The sequence below is a fragment of the Salmo salar genome, chromosome 05 (genome assembly GCF_965601325.2).
Source record: "Salmo salar chromosome 05, fSalSal1, whole genome shotgun sequence".
NCBI classification, from domain to species: domain Eukaryota; kingdom Metazoa; phylum Chordata; class Actinopteri; order Salmoniformes; family Salmonidae; genus Salmo; species Salmo salar.
This window is the reverse complement of record NC_138295.1, coordinates 65600204-65615416: the sequence shown is the minus strand read 5'-3', so window position 1 is coordinate 65615416 and position 15213 is coordinate 65600204. Positions and strand designations below refer to the sequence as shown.

At 41.1% G+C, this 15213-nt stretch overlaps 1 protein-coding gene across 2 annotated transcripts; it reads left to right on the top strand.

The window, feature by feature from the left end:
- The first annotated feature begins 1412 nt into the window (after window positions 1–1412).
- Window positions 1413–13469, top strand: LOC106605527 (V-type proton ATPase subunit C 1-A). Of its 2 annotated transcripts, none has more exons than XM_014201272.3 (13): window positions 1413–1560; window positions 1968–2156; window positions 3955–4022; window positions 7303–7388; window positions 7838–7932; window positions 8188–8279; window positions 8473–8571; window positions 8666–8734; window positions 8911–9003; window positions 9122–9215; window positions 9431–9528; window positions 9693–9819; window positions 13357–13469. In XM_014201272.3, the coding sequence occupies exons 2-13, from the start codon at window positions 2025–2027 to the stop codon at window positions 13450–13452; spliced, it is 1149 nt and encodes a 382-aa protein (XP_014056747.1). In that variant the 5' UTR covers window positions 1413–1560; window positions 1968–2024; the 3' UTR covers window positions 13453–13469. The 2 variants fall into 2 exon arrangements, with proteins under 2 accessions (XP_014056747.1, XP_082831538.1); XM_082975412.1 differs by lacking the exon at window positions 13357–13469 and adding an exon at window positions 12559–12690.
- Window positions 13470–15213: the final 1744 nt, after the last annotated feature.

Sequence of the window (15213 nt, the reverse complement as noted above, 5' to 3'; positions counted from 1 at the left end):
CTGGACTCGAGCCTTGGACATGTTGGCCTTGTAACACTAGTATCAGAGAGGTTGACAAACAGATCCAATCTGCCACTGAAACAATAATACAAGATAATGCTTATCTCACACAATTTCCCTCTTTAAAACCTTGCTCCCCCTTTCTGCCCTAGGCAGTCCATAATAATTCAGACATACTAGATTAGATTTACTGTAATGTCCCTCAGAAGGCTCAGAATAACTAGCTGGGAAAATAGAACTAACCTGAAAGAAACTGAGGACACTACATGGGTCTTGAAAGTTTGTACACAGTATAAGGAATGTGTAGTTGTATATTATTTTGTAATTTACAGTTTAATCATGTCATGTTTTTGTAGTAAGATGTAATGTCAGTGTCATGGTCACTCAAACTCATGGGTAAAAGTTCAAACATGTGATATGTAAAGTTAAGCACTGTATACAAGGCATTAGAACTGGAGGGAGCATGTGACATGTTGCTGTTGGTAGGACTCAACAACAAACTTGGTGCTCTATTTCTGTGTAATGCTTTGGATATATTAAACCATGTAACTGAGATGGGAATGATAGAGAATGTTGACATTCATCTTTGAAATACACAAAGTTGCAGCAATGACCTTCATCCATAGGTTTTTCAGAGCTCTCACACTGTATGACTAACTTCTATTAGAGGTAGTTTTTGTTGAGGACACACTCAGTTAATACCTCTCCTCACATCATCATCCCCACTCAATGACCCAGACCCAGTCTGCGTGTCTGTAGCCCAAATGAGAGAGTGATTACAGTCCATGTGCCCAGAAATGTCCTTGTAGACTGGCCTGCGGCCAACAGTGGGCAGCCCACCCTGGTCCTTGGCCTGTCGTTTGATCTGAGGGGTTGGCTGGTCGGCTGGCTCCAGCCAGACCAGGCATTGTATCCCAAACAATGCACCCCAGACCTACTGAACTATAAACATGTCCCTTTGTGGGGTTTTCCTTGAATTCTGAGCAGGGAGACACCCAGAGTCAGGAAACGGCTGGACTCCTGTCCAAATATAGAACGTCTACATCCCAAATTCCAGCTGACTGGGCATTTGAGACTGTCTGTGTCCTCAGAACTAAGATAGTAAGAATGTCACTGAGATTATGGAATATCATAGCCTGTACCCCCACAAGAAGTACAGTACATTCTTGAGGGGATCATACAATTCCAATTCAATGGTTAAAATTACTAATTGTAAATAAATAGCACTCCTAAATTTAAATGGATCAACTGACCCCAACCCTGCTACTTTTTGTAAACGATTTCTGTAAGAAAAAAACCGTCCTACTCTGTTTTGAAATGTCGATGCTGTAGTATCTCCTCCAAACCAGCTGAGGTCGTCTGTCAAATGTCGTGACTTCAAAAAGTTCCCCTCCCCCACGAGAGGCCTTTCTGTTCCTCATCTGATCAGCTGACATGAATGTGATGCTACTGGAAAGATCTTCAGTCTTACGATTTGATTGGCAATTATGAATATTGAACCATAGGAATTGTACGGTAGTAATTGATTAGTGTTCGAATAGTTTTGTCATTAGATCTCAGGTAAGAAATGTGAAAACTGTCGTTTTTTATTTTTACTGTAAATCTACTTGATATCATGTGATGCTAGCTAGCTAGCTAGCTATGGGTCATGTTTCAATTAACTGAGAATGGCACTTGCAGTAACGTTAGTGAGGTTTAGCTAACGTTAGCAACTTTTGATGTAAAGCATAGGAAGACAAATATCCTTTATCTTGCATGCTCGCTAGCCAACCAGATATATCAGCAACACGTATATAAGACGGGTTTGGGGAGACAGAGATTGATTAAATAGCAGTCAATGTTGTCTTGCTACCATTTATCTACTGATGTATCAACATGAAATAGAGAATAACGTTGTGATTGATAATATTGTACTACAAATGAAGTCCTGTTGAACAGTTAGAAATGTTTTTTTTCTTGTCTTACAGCACCCATCTCTGTGCATTCTGTTGTGAGGCTGTAGTAATCAGTGTGTAGCTGTAGCCATGACAGAGTTCTGGTTGATCTCAGCTCCTGGAGAGAAGACCTGCCAGCAGACATGGGACCAGATGATGGTGGCCACCACCCGCAACAACAACCTGTCCACCAACAACAAGTTCAACATCCCAGACCTCAAGGTTAGCATGCAGCAATAGCCATAGATAGTAGCTACTACATTACCATACTAACTTGTAGGGCTGGGCGATAGATTGTGAATACCGGTATGGATTTTTACAATACCGTCTATAACAATATGTTGACAGTGCTAAATATCAAAAAAGTTACAACTTCACTGTCAGTTCTCCTAGTTTGGTTGAGAATTTTATAAAATACTTAGAATTCACTTGTTGCTATCCAATATGCACTACTCAAATATACCATCAAAAATGAGAAAATTATTGAATGAAAATGGCCATATCGCCCAACTAACTTAAAGTGAACAAATATATAAACGCAACATGAAGTGTTGGTCCCATGTTTCATGAGCTGAAATAAAAAATCACAGAAATGTTCCATATGCACAAAAAAGCTTATTTCTCTCATCCCTGTTACTGAGAATTTCTCCTTTGCCAAGATAATCCATCCACCTAACCGGTATGGCATATCAAGAAGCTGATTAAACAGCAGGATCATTACACAGGTGCACCTTGTGCTGAGGACAATAAAATGGCACTCTAAAATGTGCAGTTTTGTCACACAACACAATGCCACATTGTGTTGTGCAATTGGCATGCTGATTGCAGGAGTATCCAACAGAGCTGTTGCCAGAGAATTTAATATTAATTTCTCTACCATAAGCCGCCGTTTTAGAGAATTTGGCAGTACATCCAACTGCCCTCACAACCGCAGACCACGTGTAACTACGCCAGCCCAGGACCTCCACATCCGTCTTCTTCACCTGCGGGATCATCTGAGGAAGGGATGGGAGTGTGCTGAGGAGTATTTCTGTCTTTAGAAAAACTAATTCTAATTGGCTGGTCCTGGCTCCCCAACCCATGGCTGCGCCCCTGCCCAGTCATGTGAAATCCATAGATTAGGCCCTAATGAATTTATTTCAGTTGACTGATTTCCTTATATGAACTGTAACTCAGTAAAATCTTTGAAATTGTTGCATGTTGTGTTTATATTTTTGTTCAGTATACTTACTAGCTCCTCTACATTCCTATGTGGAACAAGGCATCCATGAAACATTGCTATAGTTTACTCGCAAATGAAATCATATTCCCCATATTACTCCAAAAGCAACTATGGAGAAATAAGTATTGTCCGCTCACTGCTCCCCCAAAAAATATCTGAAACTTTGAACATCCCACGGAGCACCATTAGATCCGTTATTAAAAATGGAAAGAATATGGCACCAGAACAAACCTGCCAAGAGAGGGCCGCCCACCAATAATGCTATGGGTCAAAGCTTTCTCCTTTCATTACTCCAGAAGTGCCATCCATCCAAAATAATTCAATGGCCATTATATTTCAGGGAAAGTATCCAGAGTCCCTAGAGGATGGTTGATGGTTAGCATCTGTGACCCTACTGACCCCTTTTGCCACTTGGTGTACACGGCACGCGACGGAACATTTTGCAACGCATGAAGGGGTCCCGACAAAAGCGCCGCCATCCAAAGCACACGGGCCCCTGAATGTCACTGCTGGGTGACTGACTCTCAGATGTCACTGAGAAAACAAAACGCAGGCAGGCAGCACATCCAGACCCCCTGACCTCAGGACTCTCATCCAGTCTTTGCTCTAGTTTGAGTTGGCCCTAGTTTGATCAAAGGCCCTCAAAGCAACATTTAGGCCTCTGGCATCAAGCCAATGAAACCGATGGGCTCACCCCATCTATAAAATGGGCTCACCCTGGGTATATGATGGTAGCGGAAATACTGTTTGAATCAAAGCTTTGACATGTTTGGCCTTTTGTCCTTTTTGCATTAACAGGTGGGGACGCTAGATGTGTTAGTTGGGCTGTCAGATGACCTGGCCAAACTGGACTCCTTTATTGAAGGGTAGGCTTTTTACTACACTGCAATTTCCCCTTTGAACATTAAGTATCACTTCAGGATTACTGTACAAAATATCAAATTCATTAGTATTTATACAGCTTGTCCATTGTGAATGTGTTGTGATAGACATATTATTTTTGTCAAAGTGCCTCACAAACCAGTGTGAGTCTGATGTCTTCAGAGTCTAGTCAATTCTGTAATCCCTCCGTGGCCCTAACCTTGCTACAATAAGGAATTTCACACCAACGTGAGGCTAGCAGGCCCACAGACTAAAGTTAGCAATTTACAGTTTGGTGACACACCAGCATCTCTTTACTCAGTCATATTTATCGCTCATGACTTGTGTGCTACTGTTGGTTTGAAGTTATTTATAATCCTTGGAAAATCTTGACTTCCAAAAATTCACACATACTAAGCAAGCCCTGCTTCCTCTGTAGACATTGACTCTCAAAAAATGCCAACATTAGCAACCCAGTTACCTCTCATAGGTCAATATCAGCCTTGTTTTGGAACTCGTCTGTAGGAAATTTGAAGATGCGAAAGCTTATGCCAAAGTAACAACTTTACAGACTGATTTTGGATTTGCTTAATCTGACAGCGTTTTTAGGTGTCAGTTGTGTAGACAAACAAGCCTGAGGCTTATTGACATCAAGCATTCTGTCATTGCATGGAATTTAGTTTTTCTCCGTCATCCACTGATCACACATCAATTGGAATGTAATCATATGAAGTATTATCCGCATCATTTTGGTTCAGGGAAGGCAACTACAGTGCTAAAAAAAAATAAAAAAATAGTTAGAATCTATTTCTGTGAATAATAAGTAGTAGGCCTACAGGTCCATTTTCCATTAAAAAGGTCTTTCAAATGTATACTGTATAATGTGCACAGTTGTTAGTCTGGTGCTGTAGAATATAGATGGATAAACACTCATACCCTGCCCAATGAACAGTCTGCTTAGACTTTGATGTCTTGAGCAGAGTGCTATATGAAAGCATGGTGTATTTAAGCAATAAGGTCAGAGGAGGTGTGGTATATAGCCAATATATCACGGCTATTGGCTATGGCGAACCATCAAATTCAGCAAAGCGTCAATACAGGATTAAGATCGAATCCTACTACACCGGCTCTGATGCTCGTCGGATGTGGCAGGGCTTGAAAACTATTACAGACTACAAAGGGAAACCCAGACGCGAGCTGCCTAGTGACGCGAGCCTACCAGATGAGCTAAATGCCCTTTATGCTCGCTTCGAGGCAAGCAACACTGAAGCATGCACAAGATCACCAGCTGTTCTGGATGACTGTGGGATAACGCTCTCGGTAGCCGATGTGAACAAAACCTTCAAACAGGTCAACATTCACAAAGCCGCTGGGCATGCGCGGACCAACTGTCAAGTGTCTTCACTGACATTTTCAACCTCTCCCTGACCGAGTCTGTAATACCTACATGTTTCAAGCAGACCCCCATAGTCCCTGTGCCCAAGGAAGCGAAGGTAACCTGCCTAAATGATTACCGCCCCATGGCACTCACGTCGGTATCGATGAAGTGCTTCGAAAGGCTAGTCATGGCTCACATCAACAGCATCCTCCTGGACACCCTAGACCCACTCCAAATCGCATACAGCCCCAACAGATCCACAGATGACGCAATCTCAATCGCACTCCACACTGCCCTTTCTCACCTGGACAAAAGGAACACCTATGTGAGAATGCTGTTCATCGACTACAGCTCAGTGTTCAACACCATAGTGCCCACGAAGCTTATCACTAAGCTAAGGACCCTGGGATTAAACACCTCCCTCTGCAACTGGATCCTGGACTTCCTGACGGGCCACCCCCAGGTGGTAAGAGTAGCAACAACACGTGTGCCACGCTGATTCTTAACACTGGGGCCCCTCAAGGGTGTGTACTTAGTCCCCTCCTGTATTCCCTGTTCACCCACGACTGCGTGGCCAAACACAACGCCGACACCATCATTAAGTTTGCTGACGACATAACAGTGGTAGGCCTGATCACCGACAACGATGAGACGGCCTATAGGGAGGAGGTCAGAGAACTGGCAGTGTGGTGCCAGGACAACAACCTCTCTCTCAATGTGAGCAAGACAAAGGAGCTGATCGTGGACTACAGGAAAAGGCGGGCCAATAGGCCCCCATTAACATCGACGGGGCTGTAGTGGAGCGGGTTGAGAGTTTCAAGTTCCTTGGTGTCCACATCACCAACGAACTATCATAGTCCAAACATACCAAGACAGTCGTGAAGAGGGCACGACAAAACCTTTTCCTCCTCAGGAGATTGAAAAGATTTGGCATGGGCCCTCAGATCCTCAAAAGGTTCTACAGCTGCACCATCGAGAGCATCCTAACCGGTTACATCACCGCCTGGTATGGCAACTGCTCGGTATCTGACTGTAAGGCGCTACAGAGGGTAGTGCGAATGGCCCAGTACATCACTGGGGCCAAGCTTCCTGCCATCCAGGACCTATATAATAGGCGGTGTCAGAGGAAAGCCCATAAAATTGTCAGAGACTCCAGTCACCCAAGTTTTAGAGACTGTTTTCTCTGCTACCGCACGGCAAGCGGTACCAGAGCGCCAAGTCTAGGACCAAAAGGCTCCTCTGCAGCTGCTACCTGCAAGCCATTAGACCGCTGAACAATTCATAAAAATCGCCACAGGACAATTTACATTGATACCCCCCCTTGTACACTGCTGCTACTCGCTGTTTGTTTGTTACCTATGCATAGTCACTTCGGCCCCACCTACATGTACAGATTACCTAAACTAGCCTGTACCCCCGCACACTGCCTCTGTACCGGTGCCCCTGTATATAGCCTCGTTATTGTTATTCTTATTGTGTTACTTTTTATTATTCCTTTTTATTTTAGTCTACTTGGTTAATATTTTCTTCTTCTTGAACTGCACTGTTGGTTAAGGGCTTGTAAGTAAGCATTTCACAGTAAAGTCTACACTTGTTGTATTCGGCGCATGTGGCAAATAAAGTTTGATTTGATTTGTTCTTAACACGAAGCAATGCGGAGTGCCTGGATACGGCCCTTAGTTGTGGTATATTGGCCATATATCACAAACCCCCGAGGTGCCTTATTGCTATTATTAACTGGTTTCCAATGTAAAAATAACTTTTGTCAAACCCGTGGTATACGGTCTGATATACCACGGCTGTCAGCCAATCAGTATTCAGAGTTCGAATCATCCAGTTTATAATCCCCTTTTGATGAGGGCTTGCTGACTGTGCCCTGACTGTGAATGTCCCCTGGCTGTTCACAGTGTGGTGAAGAAGGTGTCTCAGTACATGGCTGATGTGTTGGAGGACAGCCGAGACAAAGTCCAGGAGAACCTGCTGGCCAACGGAGGTACTTATCACATACAAGTTACTCATATGAAAACAATACAGCTAGTTATCACATACAAGATACTGGTATGAAAACAATGGAGGCAGTTATTATCGCATACATATAATTACTAGAATGGCCATTCCCATTTCAAGTTAGTCATTCTATTTCTATCATTATCATCACATACAAGTGAAAACAATGGAGGACATTAGATATTAGCTAGTTATCATCACATACAAAGGACTCCTGAAAAACAATGAATCCAGGAAGTGTGCTGCTACCTCTACTGTGCACATTGATTGACTAAGCAATTATCCTTTTAACCTGTTAATACTAAGGAATTACCAGCACATTTAGAAATGGTTGATAAGAGTATCTTGCAATTACCCATAAAGCCATGCATCATAATTTAAAAACTTCATTCTAACAAGTCCTTCCCTCAATAACAATGCTTTGATTCCCTCTAGTGGATCTGGTGACCTACATCACACGGTTTCAGTGGGACATGGCCAAGTACCCCATCAAGCAGTCACTGAAGAACATCTCTGATATCATATCCAAGGCAAGTCTTTCTCCTACCCCCCTCCTCCTCTGATTCTCTTGATAATTAGCTAGACGGAACCCCTTTTTTTTTTTTTATAACTGTCATGATTTCGATAGCGCATGAAGGTATATAGATATCAACAAGTAAATGATATTTCAATGGTATCAATCAACTGTATTTCCTCTACCTCTTGAGTAAATCTGTTGTTAAACACTGTGTGCACAGTTTTTACGTGGGTCGCATTCTGAGTACTTAACCTCTTCCTCTCTACAGCAAGTAAGCCAGATTGACAATGACCTGAAGGCCAGAGCGTCTGCCTACAACAACCTGAAAGGGAACCTGCAGAATTTGGAGAGGAAGAACGCGTGAGTCCATTTTTTTTTGCTCGAGGGCATAACTATATTTTCCACTGTTGCTAATCTATGCCTTCACTGAGAATTCTATTTGAACCGGTGTTGAGGAAAAGTCTTCCAATGCATATTTGCTTTGTTCAAGTGTTTCTTTCAACATTTGTTTACATTATCATTAATATATCATGCAATACCGTGTTGTCTGTAGGGGGAGCCTGCTGACCAGGAGTCTGGCTGACATTGTCAAGAAGGAGGACTTTGTGATTGACTCAGAGTATCTGATCACTATGCTTGTGGTTGTACCAAAGTAAGTACAACTTTTTCCCAGTTTACAACAGTGTCATATTTTAAGTTTTTTTTATAACACCTGTTTGCTGTCTAACAATTCCGGATCCTTCTAGGACGAGTTATGCTGACTGGCAGAAGACCTATGAAACGTTGTCTGAAATGGTGGTACCCCGATCCACTAAGTAAGTATATGGGAGATTCAGAGCCCATGGTGAATGCATGTTAAAATAACTACTTCAGTACATAGTCTCTTCAATCCATATCTTTCATATCTCTTTTAGTATTTTCTGCTCAGGAAATTATTTCATTGTGAGTCCATCATGCCTGTCTGACTGTTCTGTTTGTCCCATTATTACAGCCTGCTGTTTGAGGACCATGACAGTGGTCTGTTCAGCGTCACCCTATTCAGGAAGGCCATTGATGACTTCAGACACAAGGCCAGAGAGAACAAGTAAGAAACACACACACACACACACACACACACACACACACACACACACACACACACACACACACACACACACACACTCACTCTTCTCAATATGTAATTATCTTGCTGTTTCTATCAGGTACACAGTCAGGGACTTCCAGTACAACGAGCAGGAGATGAATGCTGACAAAGAGGAGATGACACGTCTTTCCACAGACAAGAAGAAGCAGTTTGTAAGTCATATGACTGGAAATGTGATGCCTGACCAAAGTATATGTGACTGCAACGTTACACTGTAAAGAAATGTTTCATTGCAAGTACACTTAGTGTTCGGACATCCCTGCAACCATTCTGGGATGGGGTGGGTGGGTGAAACTATTGGACAGTACTAGCTACACAGTGGGGTGGATGGAGCCTCTAACCCTAAGTGTTATTTTCCCTCTGTCAGGGGCCACTGGTGCGATGGCTGAAAGTGAACTTCAGTGAGGCCTTCATCGCATGGATTCACATCAAGGCTCTGAGGGTCTTTGTGGAGTCTGTCTTAAGGTATGACGATCACACTGTACTAACAGTCGTCCAATTGTTAGATGTTTGTAGTGAGTGACAAGATGCTTGTAGTGACAAGAAGTCAACCTGAATACAAATAAAATATCTGACTGTGTGCTGTGCCTGCTGTTAGTGATTGAACTGCTCTGACCATGCTCCCACAGATATGGGCTGCCTGTGAACTTCCAGGCCATGCTGCTCCAGCCCAACAAGAAGAACATGAAGAAACTGAGGGAGGTTCTCAATGACCTTTACAAACACCTGGACAGCAGCGCTGCAGCTGTCATCGATGTGAGTAATTAGACCTGAAATACACCACCTCTCAAAAGTTTGGGGTCACTTAGAAATGTCCTTGTTTTTGAAAGAAAAGCACATTTTTTTGTCCATTAAAATAATATCAAATTGATCAGAAATACAGTGTAGACATTGTTAATTTTTTTAATGACTATTGTAGCTGGAACTGCTGATTTAAAAAAAATATATATATCTTTTTTTTTTAATGGAATATCTACATTGGCGTACAGAGGCCAATTATCAGCAATCATCACTCCTGTGTTCCAATGGCACATTGTGTTAGCTAATCCAATTTTAACATTTTAAAAAGGCTAATTGATCATTAGAAAACCCTTTTTGCAATTATGTTAGCACAGCTGAAAACTGTTGTTATGATTAACCTGTTGGGTCTAGGGGGCAGCATTTGCACGTCTGGATAAAAAAAATGTACCCGATTTAATCTGGTTACTAATCCTACCCAGTAACTAGAATATGCATATACTTATTATATATGGATAGAAAACACTCTAAAGTTTCCAAAACTGTTTGAATGGTGTCTGTGAGTATAACAGAACTCATTTGGCAGGCAAAACCCTGAGACATTTTCTGACAGGAAGTGGATACCTGATGTGTTGTATTGACTTTAAACCTCTCCCATTGAAAAACACAGGGGTTTAGGAATATTTTGGCACTTCCTATTGCTTCCACTAGATGTCACCAGCCTTTACAAAGTGTTTTGAGTCTTCTGGAGGGAGATCTGACCGAACAAGAGCCATGGAACGGTGATGTCCCATTAGACACCTGGCGCGCTACTTCATGTTGGGTACCCTCGTTCCAATACGTTATAAAAGGCTATGCATTCGTCCACCTTGAATATTATTCATGTTCTGGTTAAAAAAGGCCCTAATGATTTATGCTATACAACGTTTGACATGTTTGAACGAACGGAAATATATTTTTTCCCCTCGTTCATGACGAGAAGTCCGGCTGGCTTACATCATGTGCTAACGAGACGGAGATTTTTGGACATAAATGATGAGCTTTTTTGAACAAAACTACATTCGTTATGGACCTGTGATACCTGGAAGTGACATCTGATGAAGAGAATCAAAGGTAATGGATTATTTACATAGTATTTTCGATTTTAGATCTCCCCAACATGACGTCTAGTCTGTATCGCAACGCGTATTTTTCTGGGCACAGTGCTCAGATTATTGCAAAGTGTGATTTCCCAGTAAGGTTATTTTTAAATCTGGCAAGTTGATTGCGTTCAAAAGATGTAAATCTATAATTCTTTAAATGACAATATAATATTTTACCAATGTTTTCTAATTTTAATTATTTAATTTCTGACGCTGACTTGACTGCCGGTTATTGGAGGGAAACGATTTCCTCAACATCAATGCCATAGTAAAACGCTGTTTTTGTATATAAATATGAACTTGATAGAACTAAAAATGCATGCATTGTCTAACATAATGTCCTAGGAGTGTCATCTGATGGAGATTGTAAAAGGTTAGTGTATCATTTTAGCTGGTTTTATGGTTTTGGTGACCCTGTCTTTGACTTGACAAAACATTACACACAACTCTTGTAAATGTACTGTCCTAACATACTCTAAATTTATGCTTTCGCCGTAAAACCTTTTTGAAATCGTAAAACGTGGTTAGATTAAGGAGATGTTTATCTTTCAAATGGTGTAACATAGTTGTATTTTTGAAAAATTTGAATTTTGACATTTATTTGGATTCAAATTTGCCGCTCTTGAAATGCACCTGCTGTTGATGGAGTGCACCACAGGTGGCACGCTAGCGTCCCACCTAGCCCCAAGAGGTTAAAGAAGGAATAAAACTGGCCAGCATCCCGGAGTCGCCTCTTCACTGTTGACATTGAGACTGGTGTTTTGCGGGTACTATTTAATGAAGCTTCCAGTTGAGGACTTGTGAGGCGTCTGTCTCTCAAACTAGACACTCTAATGTACTTGTCCTCTTGCTCAGTTGTGCACCGGGGCCTCCCTCTCCTCTTTCTATTCTGGTTAGAGCCAGTTTGCGCTGTTCTGTGAAGGGAGTAGTACACAGTGTTGTACGAGATCTTCAGTTTCTTGGCAATTTCTCACATGGAATGGCCTTCAATTTTCAGAACAAGAATAGACTGACGTGTTTCAGAAAAAAGTTATTTGTTTCTGGCCATTTTGAGCCTGGAATCAAACCCACAAATGCTGATGCTCCAGATAATCAACTAGTCTAAAGAAGGCCCGTTTTATTCCTTCTTTAATCAGAATAACAGTTTTCAGCTGTGCTAACATACTTGCAAAAGGGTTTTCTAATGATCAATTAGCTTTTTAAAATGATAAACTTGGGTTTGCTAACACAACGTGCCATTGGAACACAGGAGTGATGGTTGCTGATAATGGGCCTCTGTACGCCAATGTAGATATTCCATTAAAAATCTGCCGTTTCAAGCTACAATAGTCATAAAAAAATTAACAATGTCTACACTTTTGCAAGTATGTTAGCACAGCTGAAAACTGTTATTCTGATTAAAGAAGGAATAAAACGGGCCTTCTTTAGACTAGTTGATTATCTGGAGCATCAGCATTTGTGGGTTTGATTACAGGCTCAAAATGGCCAGAAACAAATAACTTTTTTCTGAAACACGTCAGTCTATTCTTGTTCTGAAAATTGAAGGCCATTCCATGTGAGAAATTGCCAAGAAACTGAAGATCTCGTACAACACTGTGTACTACTCCCTTCACAGAACAGCGCAAACTGGCTCTAACCAGAATAGAAAGAGGAGAGGGAGGCCCCGGTGCACAACTGAGCAAGAGGACAAGTACATTAGAGTGTCTAGTTTGAGAGACAGACGCCTCACAAGTCCTCAACTGGAAGCTTCATTAAATAGTACCCGCAAAACACCAGTCTCAACGTCAACAGTGAAGAGGCGACTCCGGGATGCTGGCCAGTTTTATTCCTTCTTTAATCATAACAACAGTTTTCAGCTGTGCTAACATAATTGCAAAAAGGGTTTTCTAATGATCAATTAGCCTTTTTAAAATGGTAAAATTGGATTAGCTAACACAATGTGCCATTGGAACACAGGAGTGATGATTGCTGATAATTGGCCTCTGTACGCCAATGTAGATATTCCATTAAAAAAAAAAATATATATATATTTTTTTTAAATCAGCAGTTCCAGCTACAATAGTCATTAAAAAAATTAACAATGTCTACACTGTATTTCTGATCAATTTGATGTTATTTTAATGGACAAAAAAGATGCTTTTCTTTCAAAAACAAGGACATTTGTAAGTGACCCCAAACTTTTGAACGGTAGTGTATATACCTGTTGTGCCCAGATGAATACCTGTTGTATCTTTGTAGTAATGAGGCATTGCGATGCCAAACAAATGTTGTGTATTAAAAATTCTGGTACATTAGCTAAATGAGATTGATATGGTCTGGTTCAGCAGACCTGTTAGACAACCACATTATCCCTGTGGTGTTAATGTTATTTACCACGTAAGCTAATGGTCTCTGTTTCTTTATTCTCTTGTAGTCTGCCATGGATATCCCTGGTCTGAACCTGAGCCAGCAGGAGTACTACCCTTATGTTTACTACAAGATAGACTGTAACCTGCTGGACTTTAAATAGATTTTCACTGTACCTGACCCCTCTGTTCTCTTGTCTTTATGCTGAGTACCAACTAACTTGTGTTTTCCCGTAAATCTTTCTCCCAGTCTTGCTCTTTTCTCCATTCTCTGCCCTGCTATCTTCTCTCCTCTAATCCTCCTCTGCTTTGCTCATGTCTGGGTGATACTGTTTATCCTTGCTCTCCTCAGATGTGCATGCTCATTCCTTGTGGTTTAAAGCACTTAAAGTGACCCCCTCTATCTGTACAAACTGAGGACAAACAATGGCTTGATGTAAATTTAGTTGGTTTTGTTTACAGATTTCTTTTTAAACAGCATAATGAAAGTACACTTCATTTAAATGCCCAGCGCAGTCAAACATGTGATTTTCCTGTGTTTTTATATAGATTTCCACACTGAGGTTGGAACGATATTGTGGAATAAGGCCATTTTAGTGTAAGACTCAAATTTCAGCATGTTTTGGTGGGATGGAGTTTTCGCCTGACTGGTGACAAATTAATGAATAGACCAATATGAAAGTATTCCCAACCTCTCTGCCAATAACAGCCTTCCCTGTAGCTCAGTTGGTAGAGCATGGTGTAGGGTTGTGGGTTCCATTCCCACGGGGGGCCAGCACGGGAAGAAAAAAAAATGTATGAAATGTATGCATTCACTACTGTAAGTCGCTCTGGATAAGAGCGTCTGCTAAATGACTAAAATGTAAATGTAGTTTACAGTTTTTCCATCCCCAATCCAAAACAGTCCAAGTCAAATTCTTGCTTGAGAAATTGCTCTTGCAAAAATTCTATTTTTTGTTACATTTTGACCATTTAAAATGTTTTAATTGAAAACAATCACAGTATTTAATTGTTACCCAGAAATTATTTGATGTTGAGATTAAACGGCTGCATTGGGCCTTTAACTGTGTGCTGAAACAAATAAGATCTCTAAATATTTATTTATGATAGTTTATGCATTTTCAATCATTCCACATCTGTGTTGTGCATATTGATAGCTACATCTTTGAGTGGTACTATTCATAGATACTTGTGTATGTGACCAATTTGTTATTTTACCTGCACATCCAAGCACATCTGGTACATGTTCCTGGGGTATTGGTTCACCTTGGCAACAAATAGTGTTACAAAGATGCTATATTTGTGTGTTCTCATGTTGTGTATATTTGATGTTAAAAGAGATATATATGTATGTGTAAGCATTATGAATGCCATGAATAGATAAAACAGTGAATATGAAGAAAATTGTCTGTATTTTGTCTGTGATTGGGGTTAGAGGTTGTCTGTGTTGGTAGGCTATATCTGTAGGTAAGGTTGTTAACATGACATATTACAATGAACGGCCAGGCCCTGCAGGAATCTTCCAAGTTTACAGTTGTGAGAGAGAAAGAGACTGAGTCATGCTTGGCCTCTGCAGAACTAAGGGCACAGTACTTAGAGGAAGTTCCTCCATAGAGAAGTAGGAATGTACATAACCCTTAAGAAATCCCTGCCTTCAAACATTAATATGAGGAATTCAATATGAATAGAAATGTGCTCCCAAATCCATCATTGTGAAATAGTATTTGTTTGAGAGCATAACATAATTGCCAGAGTAGCCTAGATGTATTCACATACACCGTACTCTATCAAATTGGACAGCAGATGGCACAAAATAACAGGGAAAGTGGGAAATAACAACCTTTAGCTGCGCATGTCACCTATGTATGCATTCCTCTGAAATCGACCGAAACCTGACAGGCGTTTAGACCATGCAAACAATCCGT

Bases quoted from the DNA above. Each gene is read 5' to 3' on its own strand.
- LOC106605527 (XM_014201272.3), top strand. From the start codon at position 2,025: ATGACAGAGTTCTGGTTGATCTCAGCTCCTGGAGAGAAGACCTGCCAG. The intron at 9,529-9,692 runs GTATGACGATCA...ATGCTCCCACAG, and splicing joins TTTGTGGAGTCTGTCTTAAG to ATATGGGCTGCCTGTGAACT. The intron at 9,820-13,356 runs GTGAGTAATTAG...ATTCTCTTGTAG, and splicing joins GCGCTGCAGCTGTCATCGAT to TCTGCCATGGATATCCCTGG.